This window comes from Pezoporus wallicus, unplaced genomic scaffold (genome assembly GCF_028554395.1).
Source record: "Pezoporus wallicus isolate ANWC-B61680 ecotype Strahan unplaced genomic scaffold, APGP_CSIRO_Pwel_v1 contig_7904, whole genome shotgun sequence".
In the NCBI taxonomy this organism is placed as follows: domain Eukaryota; kingdom Metazoa; phylum Chordata; class Aves; order Psittaciformes; family Psittacidae; genus Pezoporus; species Pezoporus wallicus.
In genome coordinates, this window is record NW_026639904.1 from 185,904 (window position 1) to 208,214 (window position 22,311).

The 22,311-nt window shown below is 37.8% G+C and overlaps 1 protein-coding gene across 14 annotated transcripts in view; it reads left to right on the top strand.

Moving 5' to 3' along the window:
• The window catches only part of SLC10A7 (solute carrier family 10 member 7), a 143,380-nt gene that overhangs the window by 48,427 nt on the left and 72,642 nt on the right, over positions 1-22,311 (top strand). For all 14 annotated transcript variants that reach the window (XR_008973081.1, XR_008973082.1, XR_008973083.1 and 11 more), the window contains one exon: positions 1,276-1,314. Coding sequence is in view for 8 of the 14 variants with exons in the window: in XM_057416743.1 (XP_057272726.1) it covers positions 1,276-1,314 (39 nt within the window). In the remaining 6 variants the exon portion in view is untranslated. The remainder of the gene's footprint in view (positions 1-1,275; positions 1,315-22,311) is intronic.

The following is a 22,311-nucleotide window of genomic DNA, read 5'->3' on the forward strand; positions in this document are numbered from 1 at the left end:
TCCGCAACATGGAGTGCCATATGCCATTGTCCCTGTTAGTAAGCAAGTCAGCAAAGGTTTCCCAGTCTGCATTTGTTTTTGTATTTGGGCCACTGCCACTGAGAAGCTGTGGTCCAGTGCCATCTTTTATTGATAGGGCCAGCAGAGGAGGAATCTAATGAAATTATCAAAGCTTTGAATTAATTATGAACTTGAATAAGAAAGCTAAGCTCTCTAGAGCTAAGGATCTCATTACCCATTCATTTTTATTGCATCCTCTTATGGAGCAGAAGGCAGGTTCAGCTACAGCTCCTACCCTGATTTTGGACTTTATTCAAACTTGCTAAACTTGCTAGCATCCACTTGTTATTAATATGTGGCTGGAAGTGTCCAGGGTGATTAATTTGACTCTGCTCTAAATCTTCAAGTAAATGGTAGATTTCCCTCCTTCCATTCCTCTTACCTTTGCTGTGTGGCTTTTCATCATCAGACTGGCTGCCATACAAGGATTTCTGTTCTTTCTTGGTAAATGGGAAAAAACTAGTATTCAAGACTTAGGTTTGAACTTCCTGGAATTTAAAGAGTTAATCCTAAGAAATAACACTGCTACTTTGTATTTCCTGGATATTTAGGTAAGGACAAACACTTCTAAAGTCATTATCAAAATTTTTTATTTCCTTATTTTAAAAGAATTTATGGAATAAACATTTTGGCCTCAGAAGTGTGGGGTCATTGTGAGTAGTTTTCTTGTATGTTCGGGGTATTTTTGTTGTTGTTGTTCCTATTTTAAATTTGCAGAAATGCCTGACTTTGTCAATACTTTATTATGATGAACAATTAAATTGGTTTGCTTGCCTGATGACTATTCCATTAAAATAGTTAAAAATATCTGAAAATGCAGTAATTTAGTTAAATCAGATTATATTTATTTTGATTAATGGTAAATATGTAAAAATGCTTCTGCCAAATAAAAGCAAAAGCAGTGAGCCCAAGCTGCTGTGTAGTAATATTCTTAGTTCTTCTGGATGTTTCCTCTTAAGTCTACCAGCAAGGGTTTTCCTCTCCTCTTGCTTTTGTCCATTTCAGCAATTATTTATGAATGCATAAACTCAAATCTATCAGTTTTCATAAATTACAGGCCACTGGCAATTTTTTAAGCAGTGGCTAACTCCTAATGGTGTCTGTGTATGTGTGTCTTTGGAGAATCTAATAGCTTTTTTGGGCAGGGAAGTAACATTTTATTCTTGTACTGTCGCTATTTTACCATTGTTGATATTTGTCTTTTTCTCTCTTCAGGCAGCTGCTATATTTAATTCCGCTTTTGGAAGTTTTTTGGTAAGTAATGCAGAATTTATAGCAAGTGCTTTAATAGTCTTATATTTAACAAGTATCACGTGTGTTTGTATTCTTCACATTAGTGTTGGTGGAATTGTGCCATTTAGCTGGCAAAAATTTGAATCACCTTTCAATTTATGTCACCATGCCATTAAATACAGATACTACATTTTCTTTTCTTTTTGTTGAACTCTTGAGAAGAGTAGTGAATAAATTATCTCTGCTCATGATAAATTAATAATGTGTAAACACATCTTAATTTTCTCCTTAATGGGTTAACAGAATCTATTATTATGCAGATGTTTCAGACATGAGCATCAATATATTGATTTTTCTAATAAGCCCCATCAAATACTCATTATTTTCTATCAAGAGGCCATGGATTTTGAAAAGAAAACATGACCCAGCTGATCAGAGAGTAGATGCTAATTTACTCAGTGACTTGTCATTTGTTTAGCATATTTCACTGTCAGTGAAGCCACTCAGTGTCTCTGAGGAGTACACTAAAATAGCTAGATATGGGAAAGCAATCAATCCAGATGGAAATATAACCATTTCTGTAAAAAAGCAAAACCAGTATTTGTGGGCCTAATGGTCTACAAAGATTCAGAAAGAACACTAAATAAATGTCTGTATGAAGAAAGAAAGAATAGATTTCTTGATACGTTTAGAGAGACATTAATGAATATTAAATACTAATTATTTTATGTGTGGGTAAGCTACTGTGACTGTTTTGTTTATGCAGTTAATAATTGAATTTATTTGTTTTTTTTTTTTAAATTTGTGCGTGCTTAGAAGTGTGCATGTTTAGATGTGTGTGTTTGTGATTCCAGTCTAGTGTCCCCAAGAGGAAGACTATTATGTAGAAAATGAATGAATGACAAAAGAATTCAAATTAGGAAATTAAAATGAAAACTGCAAGTACAAAATAACTCACTTTAGACATATTAATTTTATGAAAAGCTGGAGTTTGGAGTTTAAATATGTGAAACCGTACTGCCAAGAGAGAAACTTGCATGGCATTTTGAAGTTATGCATTGTGCTGCTGCTTTTTTGCGGGACTGGTTTAAGGTCAGGAGGATGGATGTATGTTTTGTGGGTATAGATGTCCATTCAGATTTTTAAAATATCAATTCCCAAATACTTACTCCTTTTTGTCACCTATCATGTCCTCTTCCAATGGGAAGGAGGTTCTTTCAGCTTCAAATTGTGGAATCCCAGTGTCAGCGCAACTCTTAAGTCTGTGTATGTGCATGGTATTTTCTCTCATTTTTTGGCACAAGCTCCTGTTTCTCTGCTGTCCCTAGCTTTTGGTTCAGGAGGTTTCCTTGAATAGCCAAAGGCCTCAGTTCAGCTGTCATTAAGAGAATGTCTTTTGACTTAAAATAAGAATTTAGGCCCCAGAACATCTGACTACAATGCTGGCTCCTGGTAAAACAACATAAACATATTTTAATCTTTAGAACTTGTTTCTTCTTTCTGCAAAGAAATCTCAGTTAAAGAAGCTGAGCTAGTTGGTATGTTCATGTAATACTTCTGATTTTGGTTTTAATCTTAGTTCTGTTAATCATTGGAAAGTTCTATTCACATGTAATTACCTCATTTTGCTTTTTTTTTTAATCTTGGAGCAGCATTGGAGAAAACATTCTTGTTAAAAAATTTCCAGGAAGAACTTTTCAAGAATATTGAAGATTAGCTAGAATCAAACCACAGGACCAGCTGATTATTTTTTTTTTTTTTCTCTCCTAATTACTGATTGCTTAACAAAATAAAATTATAAAGAACGGGCTGATGGTAGGCCAGGGACTGTAATAAGTAGCTGGAGTTCTTTATCGGTTTCACTGTGCTATAGGTCTACTTGGTCTTTAATAGAATGGCTTCTGAATGTCACTAGCATGGGGTCACTTACTTTGTAACTTTTCTGTGGACAACTGGTGAGTTATAAATAAATATTCTTGTTTGAAGACTAAACTGTTCTATAAAATATAAGAATAATTGGCCTGTTTCTGAGAAAATAATGGAAGCTTGTGGTAATGTTTTTGGTAGTCCATCAGTTTATATTGATGCTTAACTTACAGCCTTGGCTATAGGTAGAGATCCTATTTCCTGTATCTTTAATTTATGATGAATCTAAATCACATTTGTATTTGTCTTGTTGGTCTGATGATGTGTTGTCTGTGGATAGGCTTAGATGTAGCTGTATACTTTTGTGACTATAACCGTATGCATGTCCTAGAGATAATTTGGAAGTATCTGACCATTGGCAAGGTTGCAGTGTTTCTCACGTTCGTTGTCTTACAGTGTGTAGCACATGGGCAGATTGCTGCACTTGTGTGTAGCCCTGAAAAAGCCAGGAGGGCATTATGTTGTTGTGTGTCTCAGGCTATGTCCTGTGGGCCAGTGCTTGTGTATGATAGTGAGAAGCAAACTGATTTGAAAGGTCTGAAAGATGTGCTAGGCTTTTAACTCCTTTGGGGGGGGTGGGGGGTGGGAGGCATGTTGTTTGGTTTTTTTTTAACTCTTTACTCATTTTTTTAGACTAGAAAATGGGCCTTGAGAAAAATAAGCCATGGGTCAAAATGTCTGAAGGAAAAGAACCTAATTTTAGTATGATATTGAGATGAGTTATTTAGATGAAATGGAACACATTGTGGTAAGCAAAATGCAGAAATGCCAAATATGTGTTGATAAGCAGAAACACACTTATATTAAACATCTGGAGGTGTTTTCACTGGTAAGGAGATTTACAAAAAAATACCAATCCAATCACAAAGTAATTCCTTTTAAATTCCACCAAAGCCTATACTCCTATAAATATACAGGCAAAACAATGCATGGAATTATATGTACATATTTACACTTAGTTTAATAATGTCCTGGGTCTAGTTAAAACACAGTGTTTTAAAGAACTAATTGTTACAGAAAAGGATTTATATGTAGTTAGATTAGTAATAACTAACAATAGTTGAATTCAATTTACATAATTTTCAGCCAAGAGGATATTTAGAATCATACCACTGAGGATTGCTTTGAGTTGGGTACTTAACATCATTATCTCCTCCCCTTGTTTAAACAGTTTGGTTTACAATAATTGTGGAACATAATAAGTGATTTGAGTTTTTCCATTTAATGGGGCTTTAATAAAATCTGGTAGCGTTTTACTAATACTGATTGGTTGGTTATCAGCAAGGTTGCTACTGTAAAGCATGTAAATGTATACTAAGGTCTGCTGAGGGAAAGAAAGCACTGAGGTAGCTGCTTCCACTTGTGTGGGAGAGGATGATTTTGCACCTCAAGGCTAAAGAAATTGTTTGGGTTGTTAAGTATGGGTCTGCTGAGATTCTTAGTAATGTATGCATTACTGTGCTTCCTAAGCCTTTCTAGTCTGCTCCTACAAGTTGTGCTTCAACAGCTTGTTGTGCTTGTTAATGTCTAAACGGCAGAGCAGTAGACAGGATACTGCAAAACTTGTTTCACTGATGATTGTTCCATGGTGTTTGCTTGAGTGGCTCAGCTCGTTCGACTTCAGGTTCAGCAAGGCATAGCCCATCACTGAGCTGTTCTTGCACTGAAGTGGAGACACAGGCTCAATTGAGAGTTAAACTCAGTTTACAGTGACAATATAGTGCCACGTGCATGGAAGAAGGAGAGGGCCTAAAGCATAGAAGAGGACATCCTCAAAATGCTCTGCACTGCTAGACTAGAAACAGTCTTGTATAATCTTTTTTTTTCCACACATTAATCTCCTTTCTGCTTGAGAGAGTGGGCTTGGAAATAGAGGAGTATCCAGGTTGTGATGTGAGCCAGTTGTCAAATTCTTTGGTGCCTTGTGGTTATGAACAGTAAGTGTGAAAGGAACAGCCATCAGGTTCACCTTAAACAAAACTGTAACCAAGATGTGAAAGTCCGTCGTGACATGAAATTGACTCAGAGGACTCTGCTCTGGTGACCATTGCATTCCTGAGAAAACAGAGCAGAGGGTGGTCAAAAATGAAAGTGTTGGTTGAGACTTCTTCCAGTGCTGTCTAGGAATAGGTTAGCTTTCTTTGTTGAAACCTAGGGGGTGAAATAAGTCATGTGTTCAGGCTACATAAATCACTCAGAAGGAAGGAACCTAGTCAAAGTGCCTATCGTTTCACTAACGTCCTTTGTCCAAATTAAGGATGTATTGTTTGTTGTTTTAACTGACCATCTTTCAAAGGCAATAGAGATGGTTTGTATTGTCCAAAACTCAAATAATTTTTAGAAGCAGCCACTTGGCTGATCAAATCAAGGCTAGTGTTTTTAATGACATTGTTTTCAAATGAAAGCTAAAGCTAGTAGGGAATATAAAAGTTAGTTTCTCACATACACACAAAACCTAGTTGGTTAATGAAAATGTATGGCATTCTTACCTACTCTGCTTTAGCAGGCATAATGATTTACACAGCCTGACAGCACTAGTGCAGCAAGTAAATGCATTAGTCATAGTGTCCATTTTTCTTGCAAATTTGTGACACAGATTTAATTATGGGAATGACCAGCAACTTACAAATCTAATTTTGGTGGGCTGAGCCAACTTTTTTGTTTTAATAACAATAGATTTTTTTAGCAATGATTTCATTACTATTTAAAGAAATCCACACATATGGAAATAACCAGTTGGCTGAATTTATTTTACTTTATTTTACCTTAATGTATGTTGAATGTTTTAGGTTTCTTTTTCTCATTTTTCTTTTTTATTATAATCACTTTTTAGTATTAGTTATTTCTAGGATAAATATTCTTATCTGGCTTAACTATTTCTAGCACAAATATCGTAAATATTTTTCTAAACCCAGGTAAATGTTTGTTTACCCCTTTGTTCCCACTTAATTGTGTCTTTACAATATGAGAAGAGGCAGAATAGTCATCTGGGATTCTCTTTTTACTGTGCTAGCTGTTTACAAGAAGATCTTGCCAGGAAATTGTTCACAACAGGTGCTGAATTCCAGAGTCACTCTTGTTTCATTTCAAAGCGCAACTGCTTTATGGTGTACACCTCACTCTTAGAAGAGGTCTTCTCTTCCTCTTTGAAGCAGTACAGTGCTGATGCTGAACTGTGCTCCAAATTTGATTCAGGTAGTTCTTAAAATCCTGAGCAAGTTCTCCCTTCTAATCAGCCACTTGGGAAGCCACCTCAGCCTTGAAAGACAGGTTTTTGCATGAGTGAAAGGGGATGGCAGGTCTCAGCAGCAGTGAGTCTTTAGACCAGATACTATGTACCTGTCAGGAAGAGTTTGGATTCCATGGAAAATAAATAGTCTTGGGATCCACTTACGATGCTTTACTGTAACTTTCTCAGATTTTGTGCCTGGTGTCCAGCTTTCTCATTGTTATTTAACATCCTCATTTTGATTTCTGCTGTCTTTATTTGAAATCTCAATGTAAGTTTGGGCATCATCAGCAGTTTCCAGGTCAAAAATTCATAGGCCTTCACTGTTACTGTGTATTTGTGCTTCCAGTGTACAGCATGCTTGGTGTAATTCCTAAGTTTGAGTAAGTTTGTTCTATTTTGGTACAAGCAAGATAGAGTAACAAAGCTCACTGTGATGACAAACTGTTACTGTTACTGTGAGCTTAAGAAAAGAGCCCTTGATAACATGATTATTTTGAGGGATGGCTAGGCATGTGCACCCATCCCAGTAGTCATTCATTCATTCGGTCTTTGTGCACCCCCACTTCAGTCCTTCCAGACATGTTTAAAATAGAAGAAGTATAAAGGTGCAATAGTCAGGAAGTTAAAAAGAAGTAAATGATATCTTGCTCCCAAGGGACTGAGAGGAATCAGGTGGGGGATAACTGAAAATCTTCTTATTACACACCTACCGTGTGGTCTGTCAGATTTGAAAAGACCAATGAAGTCAGTAGGGATTGACACGACCAGCCAGTGCAGACTGTCTGAGAACCAGCCCTGCTGTTGGTTATCTTTGAAATGTTAGGGAGATGGAGGATAGGTAACAGTAACCTGACGATGAAAGAAAATATGCTATGAAGTACTCAGAAAAGTGTATCCTCTAGAAGGCCAATGATCAGTCCCTGTATTTTATTTTTCAATGTCTAAGAGGAAAATGCATTGAAATCTAAATAAAAACAAAAAATGAAACTACTAGCTGTCAAATGTTTAAAAACTATGTGGGCTGTAGCTGGTCTCAGTACTTTCTTGGTTTTCCCATTAACTTTTGCTACTGACCATTTAATTCATCTCCATCAGACTTATGGCACTCAAGCAGCCAGTTCTTCAAAAAAGGAAAAAAAGTTTATTTAAAGGTGCCAGTAAGTAGGCTATTAAAGATATCACTTTGTATTCTCTTTGCAGCCCCCAAATAATTAAATACTGTATTTTAAAAGATAAATATATTTGTATTTTTTTTCCACTTCCTTATATGACAGCTTATGGTAGTTTACACCTACTTTTTTTGTCAGCAACAATATCTAGTGTTCTTGCTTGGTGTGGTACTTGGTGACTGCCTCTGAGAAAGTATGTTGAGTCCCTCCCCCCCTTATGTTTTCATAATTCGTAAAATTCATCATTGTCCTCTTAACCGTGAAAAAATATAATTTTTTGTCAAAAGTATATGCTTGTTTTGGGCTATTTTTTTCTGTTTCTACTTACTTTCTGTTAAAGGTCAGTACTTGGGGAAAAGAAAAAACCACAATTGCATTAGGGCAGAACTTGTGTGCAGATCATAATGTTGAAAAAGGCCAGGTATTGGTTTGTGATGTTTTCTGGTCTTCTGTGTTGTGGTGGTTTCCTGTCCTTTTACTCCAATCCAAAGAAAATAAAATTAACAGGAGGAGTTCTCACTAGTTCTGTTAGAAAGTAAGATCAAGATGTTCTATTTCTGGTTAAGTCACTGACTCTTGTATCATGGAATGATGTCGTATCACTTACTTAAAATTAGTTTTAAAAATGGTTGCCTTGAAAAGCTGCTTTACTGGTTTATGATAAATGCTTGGAAAAATATTTCTGTGCTTTGTTTAAAAAGGTGAAAACTCACCCCAAAGCTTTGAACAACTCATTTGTAAAGCAAGTTTTAAAATTCTTGCAAGTAATTATTTGTGTCTGTGGGAAAATGTGCTTGCATTTATTGGTTCTTTACATTAGGTAGGTTGAAGGAGAAATTGAGAAGGGAGGCAGTATGAAAGACAATTTGTTTTTTATTTTGCCCTCTCTGTAGTATCTTTTAACACCAGAAGAAGCAAAACTGCATTCCTCTAGGACTGTGGTTGTACACAAACATGTAGTAATTTGACCTGATTTAAGGGTAAATGTTCCCTGCAGAAAGATTTGGAAATGCACAAAATGTGTCATTTTCTCCCTTCCTTTTAAAAAATCATCAAAAGGAAAATATTTTTAGAATTGACTCTTAATGTTCTCCCCCAGAGATTTAGCTTCTGATGGAAATGGTCCAGTGATCTTTCCTCTGTGCTGAAGCTTTTAGTCGCCTGCATGAGAAGAGTGTGTGTTGGGTGAGGAGGAGTGGAGAGAAATCATTGCTTTATTTGGAACATTAGTATATAAACCCCTGTCTTCTGCTTCATTGGCATTTTGAGCTAGGGCTTCTGCAAGGAGGAGTTAGTTTCACCTGGCATCTGCATATGTTATAAAATACAATCTGGTGTGCTGAGGGGTCACCTACATGCATGCACTAATCCAGAATGGAGCATGGGCCTCTTTCTCCTTCTGTCTGCCAAATGCGGATTCTGCAGCTAGTGAAAGTTGAATTCTAGAAAGCAGAATGCATGTTTCATGACATCCCTTTACAAACAGCAGTACCAGTGCTGTATTGTTCTATGCAAAACTTCTAATCCAAAACACATTAATTTATTAAGCTTCTTGATTTTTGGCCCAGAACAGGTTAAAGCTCTGCCTGGATTTGAATGGGTTTTTTCTGTGGTTCTTCTCTATCAGACCTAGCAGTGCCTGCTCAAAACTCAGCAGTCCGTGAATCGGCAGCCCTCAGTCTCTTGGGATAAAAACAAGAGGGACATCATTATTACTGTAAGTTGAGTGGCTGGAAACCATTCCTCTTGCTGTCAGGGTGACAAATACTGTCTTAATGGAGGTGCCAGAGGTTAGGTCAAAAGCTTTCGCAAAGTCTTTAACTCAGCTAGAAGGCATGGTTAGCATAAAATTGGAGCTTCCTTCAGAAATTCATGTTATTACTTGCTGTTAGCTTTTTAAAATGCACTTTTGGGAAACCATCATGACCCTTCGGGGTGGGACAGCAGTAGTTCATTATTTTGTTTTTTGAATGGCTATACTTGTATTGTTGCTGAGAGGTTCCTTCATTACTGTTTTGTCTTATCTTCTTTCAAAGTATCAAAACAACCCTCAGCTTTCATCCTTAATTCAAAACATTTGGAAATACCAGTTATTTTGAAGGAAGGGAGGGAAATACTTTAATTGATGGTCTGTCATTATCTGGCTTCTTTTAGCAGTGTTCTGTCATTTGTATAGATTTTTCATTTTGCTTATGTAAAACAAAAAACAACAAACAAAAAAGCACCCCAAAACCCCAGCCCAAACCATCTTTAATTCCTTCATCTTCCTTGAGGCTTACTCAGACAATTTATCATCTTTCTTGCATGACACGTGTGTGCTTCCTAGGATCTTCTTTCATCCTTCATTCCCATTCTCCACCCACTTATCGCTGGTTACTTTCATATACTGATAAATTGTTTATTTGTTGCTTCTACTTTTTTAAAAAGGCTGTATCACAAAATTCCTTTTCTAAAATATTTTTTGGAGGTACCGTCTTGATCAACTCCAGTGTAAGGGCTTGTTGCAAGAATGGTTAATGCTGCCCCTTTCCTGTTAGCTGTTAGAAGATCAGAGTAGATGATCATCTGACTTTATCTATGAAAAAACTCAGTATGTTGTACAGACTGTATGTGAACTCTGACAGAGTGAAGAATTTGAAAATTTGCTATTTTTTCTTCCCAGTAAAAAGAATTCTTTTACTTGTATCTAAATGTGGTGACCACTCCATGTCAATTAGAGAATTTTGTATCTTAATATGTGAAGGCGGGATATCACTTTGTAGTGTGGTATGATACAGATGCTAATGTTGATACGCACCTGAGTAGAAAAGTCATTGTAGCTTATTCCTCCAGGTGCATTTGAGGCATGTGCTAATAGCCTGAAAATGCACACCTCATGGTGCCTCATTGCTTAGTTGTGGTCTAGTTTCTTTCCCTCATTTTTTACTACTGTATGGAAAGTGACTGTTAACTCTTTGAAGGAGAGCTATATTACATAGGATTAGATAACATGAATAATGTGAAAGCCAGGGTTTTTTAAAAAAACTGAAACCTTTTAATAAAATGGAATGTCAAATATATGAGCATGTCTTTCAAGAAATGATCAAAAAACATGTGAAAAGTTCCGTATCCTTTTTAAAGTCAAATAATTATCCACGATCATAATTTTTTGTTAGATGGACAGTACAAAGATGAAAGAAAATTTTATAGATAACATTGCACTTCATAGCTGACTGAAGCAGGTGTTAGAAATGCAGATTAAGTATACTGACTAAAGACTATATAAATTTGAAGTGAAAATGCCACTGGTCTACTTGCAGTACCCTGCACATGTGAAGTTTCAGATAGTTAAATTATTAATTGTGTGAGATAGTGCAGCAGTTAGGGAGAAGGTCCTTGTGCATTTATGATTTTTTTTTTTCCTGTAATCTTTTTTAATGGTACATGATTAGCTGCTGACAGAATTTACTTCATTGTGGAAGTTTTGCTGTGGAAAGCAAGTACATAATGCAGCTAGATAAATCAACAATGTAAGCTTATCTGCCAATTAAGTGTTTTACAGGAACACGCAGTGCAAACACGCCATTGAGGGTAAATGCAATTTCTATGAATTAAGGAGGCTGAATGTTAGTGTTGCTATACAAATCCTCACAGTGCAAAATTTGTGCTTGGTCTTTCAGCGCACTCCTGTCTGTGTAAGGTGTTAATTTACAGGTTGGTCTTTTCTGGACTTCATAGGCTTTGTGTTTCATGATGTCCTGGTTTCAGCTGGGATAGAGATAGTTTTTTTCATAGTAGCTGATATACTGCTGTGTTTTGGGTTTAGTCTGAGAATAATGTTGATAACACTGCAATGTTTCTGTTGTTGCTGAATAGTGCTTACCCTAATCTGGGAGTTCTCAGTTTCCCATGCTCTGCCAGTGACGAGGGGCACAAGAAGCTGGGGGGGAGCAGAGACAGGACACCTGACCCAAACTAGCCAAAGGGGTATTCCATACCACAGCACATCATTCTCGGTGTATAAACTTGAGGGAGCTGGCCAGGTGGCGCTGATCACTGCTTGGCTACAAGCTGGGCATCAGTCAGTGGGTGGTGAGCAGTTGTGTTGTGCATCACTTGGGTTTCTTTCCTCTCTCCTTTATTACTTGTTGTTGTTGTGGTTTTTTTTGTTGCGTTTTTTTTGTTTGTTTGTTTGTTTTTACTTTATTTCAATTGTTAAACTGTTCTTATCTCAACCCAGAGTTTTACTTTTTTTTTCCTGATTCTCCTCCCCATCCTACTGGGGAGGGAGAGGGTAAGTGGCTGTGTGAGACTTAGTTGCTGGCTGCGGTTAAACCACGACAGACGTATACATGACTTATGTGAGTGACGTGAAGTATGTTAGATTTTTGGTAGGAGGGCACTGGGAGATAAGTAAGGGTATTTTCCTTCCTTCCAGCAACTCAGTAACCTGCTAATAAACTGTACTAGCCCATGAATTTAATTTTGTCATGACTTATCAAGTGCCTGGAGCTAGTAATCAATCTGTAGGAGGTCTAATTCTTAGATAAATCAGAATTGGAAGTGGATTGGGAGATACAATTTCTTAAGAAAAGTGAGGAGCAGTACTGAGGCCCTTGCTCAGCATGAGGGACAGTCAGTTTTGTTCTTACTCTTAGCTGTTTTGAGAAGAAGGTGGCAGGTTCCCTGCCTAACATCTGGCTAGCAGGGGAGACAATAACTAGGATGTGGTGCTGTCCTCCATAACCTAGAATGACTGCAAGGGAAAGACAACTTTTGCTGTGCATGTTTTCATAGTATTTCCCAAATCTCCTAGTTCTAAAAGTATCTTGTCATGAAAGAATTTTTTTTTTTAATTTTTTTTTTTAAATAGACAGTATTGTTTTATCCCTCAGCTCATGGGGAGTGGTATTTGCACTGGCAGCACCTGTGCTCTGACTAGAGGAGCTAGTCCACAGTCTGTAAATATCCCGTATAGGGTTGAGAAAGCTTGGTTGTAATGAGTGGAACAGATACTCAAGTGATTCTTCAATGCCTCATAGGAGATAGACAGCATGTGGTTGGTAAATCAGTCATTTGAAATTTGAAAAGGCTATAAATACTTGTTTTGCGTGTATTTATTTTTTCCCCATAAGAACAACAAATACATCCCAAATGTTTCACTGTTTTCCATGCACCTCTACCCATAGGCACCTAGACCTAGCTCTGTTTCTCATTTCTGAGAACTGGTGCTTACATAGACATTTTTGTTCCTTCAGTGATGGTCATGGTATCTTTCCCTGTCCTAGAATTGAGTTCCCTACAGTGGGTGCATAATCATGTGAAGTTGTATGAAGTCCCCAGAAAGATCACTTGGTGCATTCGCGATACAGATAATGCACTATAATGAAGGAGTTTGCAAAATAACAGTGTGAATTTTACTCTAGCCTTAACTCATGTATAGCATTTCAGTAAGATTTTTCTGGTCATTGACTTTGAGAAGCAGCTTCTATCCATCTTCCTTATTTTGCAGGCAAATTAAACCAGAGAAAAAGACTACATAGTTCATTTTATATAGATACTTCGTTTTATAGACTGTGTTGTGTCCCCAAGTAAGAACTGTTACATGAATTTACGTGTAAAATGTACTTATTATTATTACTTTCCATATTTTTAGTAGGGAGTTAAAATACAAGCTGAGCATTACTATAACATACACAGCTTGTATAAATAATAAAATCTAGATGAAGCCTAATATTTACAGAATACTGCCTTATCACTTAGTTTAGTCACTCAGTTAATACAAGTAGAAGTATGGCTTTTACTGCCCTTTTTTTCCTTTGTCCCCTTCTAATTACAGTGTGGGCTTCCCAGCACAGCTGTCCTGTCTGCCATTTTGTCTTCCTGTTCCCAGATCTGGTCAATGTGCATACATATTCAAGTCAGAGAACTAAAACAGAATTTCATCATTACTATCTCAGCTTGCTTACACTGAAGCAGAGTTAGCAGAGGGCTGATCCTGCCCCCATTCATAAAGGTCTGTCAAAATGGGATACTTCGAAGACATTTGGAAAAATATATGATCAGAGTCCTGCTCCGTCAAGCTGTGGCATAATTGCACCGTAAACACTTGCAAAGCATTATGCTGACTTCTTGTTTATTTTTCAATTTGATTTAACTCTTGGCATTAAAATTGTTACGCTAGTTCAGACAACAGCATAGTGCAGTGGCAGCTGAACTTGTGTTGAGAGCATCTTGATCCACTGTTATCAAATAATATACAGAAAGTTGTATCACCTGTAATATATGGGAGGAGGTCTGTTTTGGTCTGATTGCTGTTGGAATTATTTTAAAAGCTGTTAAGAGCCCTCTGCAGCCTCTTTCAGATAATTGTTGTGCTTTCTTTTAGGGGCAGAAGAGGCCATCCCTGATAGAAAAAAACACTACAATCTTATCAAACTATTTCATAAAGCTGTTCAAACACTCTAGATTAGTATGATATAGATTAAGACTTCTAGGCATTTGTTTTGCCACAGTGGTAGTCACTGTCTCTAGGCTGTCCAGGTAAATTTTTGGTTATATACTTGGTGTATGGATTTCTTAAAGCCCTGTCAGAGTAAGGAGTAGTTTCTTCCTCTTTGGAGAACTAGCAAGAGAGAGATCCAGCAGTCATCAGAGTTCAGTCAAACACAGACATGTCCAAGCAGATTAAAAAGAGGTTTGTGATGGAGAAGGGTTTGGGGAAGGGAGAGCCCTGGGGAGTGCAAAGTCTAAATTAAGATGATATATTGGAGAAGCATAATCGAGAGAGGATCAGCAGATCTCTGGGGAGTGCTTGGATTGTGCTGGCTTTGGTGCATACAAAACAGCAGTGCAGAAGGAAGAACAGCAAGTTCTGGGTTAGGCTGGATAGAGGTCCCCTTGCCTGAGAACTCCTTTTCAGGTGGAGGGTATGCATACCACAACTATCCTGCACACATTCCTTCTGCCCAATTGCCACATCCTCTGCCTATCTGTTGTTCTTGCTCCCATGGTTTCTAATTGTCATCAGAAATACAGGAGGCCTCATCCAAGTAATTGTGTGAGAGCCAACACTAACATAACATGCTTAAGCATAGCTCTTCCCGGTGTTAACATCAAGTGAAAGCTGCTATAGTGGTAAACTTCTGAATTAGATTTTACAAACTGATTCTGTTACAAATACCTCAATAGAAAAATAATTGGTTTATGACATTATATGATAAAGTTCTTGAGCTGAACTCATAGGGAGTTAGTTTTCATGGATAATTGGATAGTAATCTTGTAGGGCCTTTGGGTGCTATCCTCCAGGTTTTACAGGATATATCTTAAATCATGATGAAAAACTCATCAGCAGGACAAAGATGCTGAGGCAACCTTATGCCATTAAGATTCTTTCTGATCACCTATACAGTCATTTACTGAAATGTTATTTCAATGGAGATTTAGCAAATTCAAGAATTTTTTTGAGCTACTTTCCTGGGTGTATGAGTACTGTGTTAGCTGCTCTAGTGCCTGAGCTTTGTAATGGAGCATCAGTCCTTCTGCCACTTGCAAACTGTGGTGCACATTGATTTGTGCATGCCTGGCATAGTGAAGGTGCAGTGTGGGCTTATTAATAGTATGCAGACAGAAATGGTTTTTGAAGTTTTTTCTGAAAATTCTATTTTAAGAATTAGAACTTGGTTCTGAAAGTTTTTCTTGCCTAGTTTTTTTTAACTCCATTTGAGCTTACTTCCATTATAGAGCAAAAGTGTGTAAATCATTATTTTAAATTAGAACACAGATACGTTTGTTACAGTGCAAATGTGTCTGTACCTGGAGTTACCATAGATTAGCTGTTGCACAAATGACTGAATTCAGTCTGTGTTAAATACCATAAGCATCTCAAAAGGATGTGTTGTTTCTGTGCTTACTATTGGCGTGTGCAGAGGGTATTTTCTCATCGTGATCTAGTAATCATGAACAGAACTGACTGGTTTACATACAGAACTATTAGATTTGCACTTGAGTCAAGCACGCAGCTTTATCTGCTTAGGCCATAATCTCATACAGTATCCATGCTTACAGTAGCACCTTACATAGACAATACTACTGTCAGGAGCTGAATTGCTGACTTCCTATTTGATTTTATAATGTGCTGAACACCACCATACATGCATGAGTAATAGAAATATGAAAAGAAGAAACCTTTTCAGTATAATTCTTACGACTATCTTTTTAGAACCTGTGATATTTTTTTTTATTAGAAATAGAGGTTTTATTGTGTAAATTACAGAAGCAGCATTCCTGAAGTCCTTAAGAAAGAACCATTCTTTTCCTCTGCATCATGATAAATGTAGCAATTGTGTGTGTATACTAGAATAGATCATATTGAACATCCCCTGAGCTCCGTTTGCAGACAAGTCCTATCTCCACCATGACAAAATTCCCATAAGAGCTTAAATTATTAATGCCCTGGAATCTGCGGGGTTCAGCAGATATGTTCAGTGTTATTGATGGCAAACTTCATCCCTTTATTCCTAAGACACATAATGAAATAGGGAGTCCTCAAATAACTACATTTCGTGTTTAGGCTAATTTTGTAGAGGCCAGTGGGCTTTGCCTTAATGTGTGTAAATACAATTTTTCTCTTTTACAGCAGATTGTGTGGTAGACGGGAATGAGACTGATTTGGCATTAATTTATGAATCCTTCTAGCATTCTCTGTGTGCTGCACCCTGTGCGGGCAAGATGCTCTAATTACACTTACTCTATATAATGAAAGCTTTTAATGACTATTACTAATTGTAGTTGCGGATATTTAGGGACCATTTTTTTTTCTATCTTAAGATAATGTATTGGCTTTCACAAGAGAAGACTTTTATTTTCACTTTATGCAATATCTCTCCTTCCTCCTCCAGCCTTCACAACTGAAAGGCTGACTGGTGAAGCTGCTGACATGTAGCCACAGAGAATTTTTGTTCAGTTAATTTAAGTTCAGGTGATATTATTTGTCACTGTTTTTTATTTCTGAATTCAAGTCTGATTACTTGCATGTTCTTTTCCCTAGTAATTTAGTATTTGGAGTGATGTTATACAAGTTGCGTTTGTTTTATATAACAAGATAAAACTCTACTTCACACTGAATATGTCACTGCCATGTTAAGCAAAGACATTTACGAAAGCTTCATTTTCCCTTAATGTACTGGCATAAATGATATTTTAATACGAGGCTGTTGATTTTAAATAGGAGTAGGTTTAATCTTGGTTCCAGTTTTCAGTTAGATTAATTATAGTGGAAAACAGCAAGTCCCCTCAGTCCCAGATTGCAAAGTTGCTTTGCATAGGGCCTGCTTTTTTTTCTTGTAAGTAATGCTGTGAGCATACTTCTCATTGGCTGACATCTTTAAATATAAATACAGATTTAGGCAGCTTCTAGTTTAATGGTCACTTGACAAAGTGAGCTATCAATAATTGAAAGATCAGTTTAACATTTGTGAGAAAGAGGCAGTTTAAAGAGTATATCCTGCCCATCCCCCTTCACTTTCATAATACTAGTTTTGTTTAGAGATGTCTTTCTTTGTTTTGGTTCCTGCTGCTGGCAGTCTTGTATTGGTATGGGAAGTAAAGCCCTCTTGTAATTCCGGAGAAGCAAAAGGTAACATAAGAACTGCCCATTTTTCAGCACTCAGGGCTATTCATTCCCACACATCCCTGCAGCTTGCCATGCTTTCCATTGTCCTAGTACTACTAGGAGTGAGAGTGGGCTGGAAGACAGACCTGATCTGAGCATTAAAATAACCCTTCTTTGTTTGTTGTGGCTTTCTTGTGCTTTGTTCTGTTTTAAATTCTGACCATGACAGTAGTCTGGTTTATCATACAGCTATCTTGAGTGAAAAGATGCTGTTCCAGCATGTGGAAACAGAAGTAAAAGGTTGGATGAAAGAGGAAAGAGAGTGGCAGCTTCTGGAACTTATTTATAGCTGAAGACAACACTTAGGTAATCAGACCATAAGAAAGATTGTATACTACTTTATTTCTGTGGTCTACAGACCCTGGGCCTTAAGACTGAGCTCAGTATCTTACTAATTATATGTGCTTCACATTTATTTGCTAATTCTGCTAATGTAGTAATGAAAGGCTTTCATGAAGTCGTTTCAGGTCTTTAGTAGGAGGAGCCACCTCTTCTACTGTGTGGCACAGTTTCCAGAAGGAGTTTGTGAAATTAGAAGCTTAATTTGTCACTCTGTTAGCATGATGTATCATTGCCTTCTCAAAGCATCGAGTGTATGCAGATGCTTGAGATAAAACATTGCAGAGGCTGATGTCTATTATTTGAATTCATAACTTTGGGCTAGCTTGGACAACCAGAATTGCACAGATAGCTGATACAAACATCCCGGTTAAATGCAAAACAATTGTCTTCCAGGACCAGTAATAGAAAGCAAGAATTCCACTTCCCTGTTCCGGCACTGGTTCATAAATACTCGTGTTACTGGCACACAACATGCACTGTGTTTTGCTGTACAGGGTGATTGATCTGTGCCTATGACTAAAATGGAATAAGTCTGGGTTGCAGTCTCCAGGGTAGACATGCTGTGATTGGATCCAGTCTCTGGATCCCACAGGCTTATGTACCCCTCGATGTAGACTTGGTTAGTTTTGCTTCCTAGCAGAGGACTTCTCTATTACACGTCAGGTTATGTTTGATCTTGAATAGAAGAAACCTGGACCTCAGACTGTGGAACCAGGATCTTAGTCCAGAGATCACCAGTACATAACATGGGTGCTGAAGAAGATGCTAAAGAAGAATTTGAGTGGCACAGACAAGGTCAAGTTGAGAGCTGCCTGTGAAAAGTGGGAACTCCCAGTTTCTGTATCCCAGTAAAACTTGCAATTAATAGAAATTGCAAGAACCTCACACAAAAATAGGGTTATCATCACCTTGCTCTTGCCAAGCAGATTTGAGCTGCTTAGTTTCTGAACAGACTTGCATCTCTGCAAGCAAGCTTAGCCTCTGATTTCAAAAGTGGAAGTGCAGCCTGAGGGAACATCATTGCAAGGATTTTGGCCCAGGCTTAGCCAACCTGTTCCCTATGCTCATTGTTTTAATCTTTCTCACACATACCCAGCCCTTATCTAGTGATGAGTTGAGGCTTTAATTTTCTAAGTACCCTTAGCAGGAACTACTTTTCAAGAAAACAAAGAATCATGGACTTCAGAAAATGAATTTCTTATTCACAAGTTTTACACAGCAAGAGAGTGCCCCCTGGAAAATAGTGTCTAACACTGCCTTTCCTTTGCTCTTCTTTCACTGCTTCTGGGAGTCTTGCATTTGTGCCAAGCAGTTTTTCCTGCCTTCTTGGCTCAGAGGGCATATTTTTTGGGCATTGTTTGAGTTCTCTTGCTTACAAAAGAACCAGCCCTTTCAAAACTGGCTGGTTCCCAAATCTCTCTCTTTGCTGCAAATTGGATGGTAATGTCTTCATTCTTAGTATTCTCTTCTCAGGCCTTCCACCTCTGTGTAATTCAAAGTCCACACCACAATGAGTGGAAGGTACACTGTTGCACTGGAGGAGTCCTTCTGCACTAGTATGTTTGTTTGCTCTCTGGTCACACCATCCGCTTGGTGTCAGGCATCTCTAGAGGTTTCTAGTGATGCTGACAGAAAGCAGTGGTGGTCAGTGTAACGGTGGTAGCCGTGTGGATCATGAACTGAATCTCTCTTCACAATCATCCCTAGTGCACAGACAAAAAAGTGTATCACAAAGACTCCAGAACCACTGCAAGAGTTGAGTATGACAGGAGAAAATTTGGAAGAAAATTATTTTTGAAGCTTATACACATTTTTTTTTAATTACTTTTCCATGTTTAATGGAAGTTTTCCTCTTAAGGAGGACTAAAAGGGTAAAACTGAGTGTGAAAAGCATGCAGGGGTTTACTATGTGACTGGAGAGAAGCACTTCAAATAAGTCAGGAGTTAGTAGACTTACCTGCTGGAAAGGACATCTTAGATGTCTTATGTCTTTTCTAGGTAACTGTTAATCTTTTCACTGTAACTGTGATTAAAAGTTGTTTCTGTCAAGCAAAGATACAGTAGCTTCTTCAGGTTGGTAAGCAGGTTTGAGGTTCTATCTTTTGCTTGTCAGTATAACTATAGGCTGTTAGGTCAGAGGGTGCTGTTTTTTCTACCTGCCACAGTAAGATCTTTATGTGGTATCCTGCAGGAGGCTTGAGTTGTGGAAGTTTCATTCCATACAGCCCTGAACAATGATGAAATGGCTGGGAGAGGAGTATTTTGTGGGATGCTTTGGATAGATTTTCCTGTAGCAAGTCAAACCAGAGTGACTTTACCATGCATTTGTGATCATTACAAATGCATTGATTTTGATAGGCTGTTTAGGTGGATGGAATTAAAAAAGTGAAAAATACATCAAATAAGTTAAAAAATGAACTTGACCTTTTAAAAGAAATTTTATCATTTGGGAGCTAATCTTGCTTGAAAAGAAAAAAAGGGAGAGGACAGGAAAGTGCATTCAAAAGTGATTCAATATGGGCATAAGGCAGTTTGGTGTGTTTCAGTGATGACATCCCAGCTGTTCACAGTTGATTGCTGATGCCTTGGCAACATTGAAGAACACTAAGCTTGCTTTGCTTGCTCTGCTGCTTTTATAACGCAAGCAGTGTGCTTCAAATGCTGCAGCGTGTGGGTTTATAGTACATTTCAAATAAGGGATATATTTTGCTAAATGTGTTTACTGGTTCACTTCAAGTTGCCCTGGTTTTGAGAGTTCTTTTGGTAGATAGAGACAGGGAGCTCAGGACGACAAAAGTTCCTGTCCAGCAGCTGTCAGGGGGTTTTTTATAGCAACTTTTTTTTTCTTTTCTTACAGCACTTCCGAAAGGGAAGTGTGATCCAGTAAAATGGGATTTTTCTTAATCTGAGGTGCAATTCCTCACTGACTTCTCTGGTGACAAAGACAGTTTAAGAGGTGACAACCCTGCTTTCCGCTCCTCTTATGCTGCAAAAAAAGAGGTGCTAACATGTTGGTTTCTTGGGCCGTGTTTTAGATCTGTGCAGAGACATGAGCTGAGTTTGAAAACAAAATCCTAGGTTTTATTTTCCCCACTTCATGTCTGTGATCCATTTTAGAAATGGTCTCATGTATTCCTGAAGAAGAGAAGATAGTTAACTGTGGCCAAAGGAGAGAAGCTCCTGTTTTGCTGGAGAAGACTGAAGTGAAGCTGTGCCTTGTGTAAACTTAAAAAGGTAGAATTCTGCCCTGATGAAAATCAATGGAAAAAGCTGTTCTGGTGCCAGAGTGCAAGGTTTCTTCAGTAAATGTTTTGCTACAAAATGGAAGGATTAGAAAGACAAGTTGCTTTTTAGGTGGTGGGGTTTTTTGTTTGTTTATTTGTTTTTCTGGGTAGTATATTTTGAAGTTTATCTTGTCAAGCATTGAAGTGCTGCAAGTTATAGCCAGGAAAAAAAACAACTATGTGTGCTTCATATTGCTCCCTTATCACTCTTAATGACCTTATATAAACTGTATCACTCTCTACAACTACCTGAAAAGAGGTTGTAGCAAGGTGGATGTCAGTCTCTTCTCCCAAGAAACAGGCTGTAGGGCAAGAGGTCTCACATTGTGCCAGGGGAGGTTTAGCTTGCATATTAGGAAAAAAATATTAATTAGGAAAAAATCGGAAGAATTTTTTCCTAATCAGGAAGGGTTTGTCAAGCATTGGAACAAGCTGCCCAGGGAACTGGTGGAATCACCATCCCTGGAGACATTTAAAAGACCTGTAGATGTGGCACTTCAGAAAGTGGTTTAGTGGTGTACTTGCCAGTGTTTGGTTAATGGTTGGATTTGATGATTTTAGAGGTCTTTTCCAACCTAAACAATTCTATGATTCTGTGATATTTCAGTCTTGAAATCTGAGTGTGGTGAGAAAAATGGAAATGCTATAAGCTCATGCGCTAATTCTGTTAATGTATTATGAACACTGTACTTTTGGGGGCTTTTTAGTTGTTTAAGATCTTCCAGTTGCCATTTTTGATATCTGTGAGGTATGTCACACAGTTTGATAGTGAAGTTAAGACTTGGTGATGCTTCTGAGGGGCATGGATATTACAGGAAAGAGTGTGGAAAAAGCCTGCTAGAGTATGCTAATGAGATGGAGCCTGAGCTCTTCTGGCTTTTGTGCAAGAAATCAGAGGAGAAGTGCCTTGTGTGAGTACCAGTGTTGTGTCAGTGGAGTGTGGGCTACTCTACTCTAGAGGGGACCTCTTACCTATCTTATCTGTTGCTTGATGAAGCTAAATGGGAGAATCTTTTGTCCTCATTTATTTATGAACAGGTCATCTTATCGCCCAAAAGATGAATAAAGTAACAGTCTTTTCTGTCTAATTCATTGTTAATATGAACTGTGACATGCATGTGACACAGACAGTGTTCTTTGTTTCTCATTCTAGTAAGCAGCCCTTTACCTTCCCAGTGTTCAAGCAATGACAGTCAGCACAAATATGGCACGTATTTAACACATCTTCTTAATCCCTCATCTTTGTCAGTCTCTTACATTTTATGTTAAATGCTTTGGGTGTGTACTTTGCAAAGTCTCATCTTGTGCTAGATCTCAATACCTTGAACTCACTGTATAAATATCTACTGAATCCATTCTGTTCTGAGGCACATGAACAGATAGGTGCGCTTGTTCACTTCATGCCATTGCTGT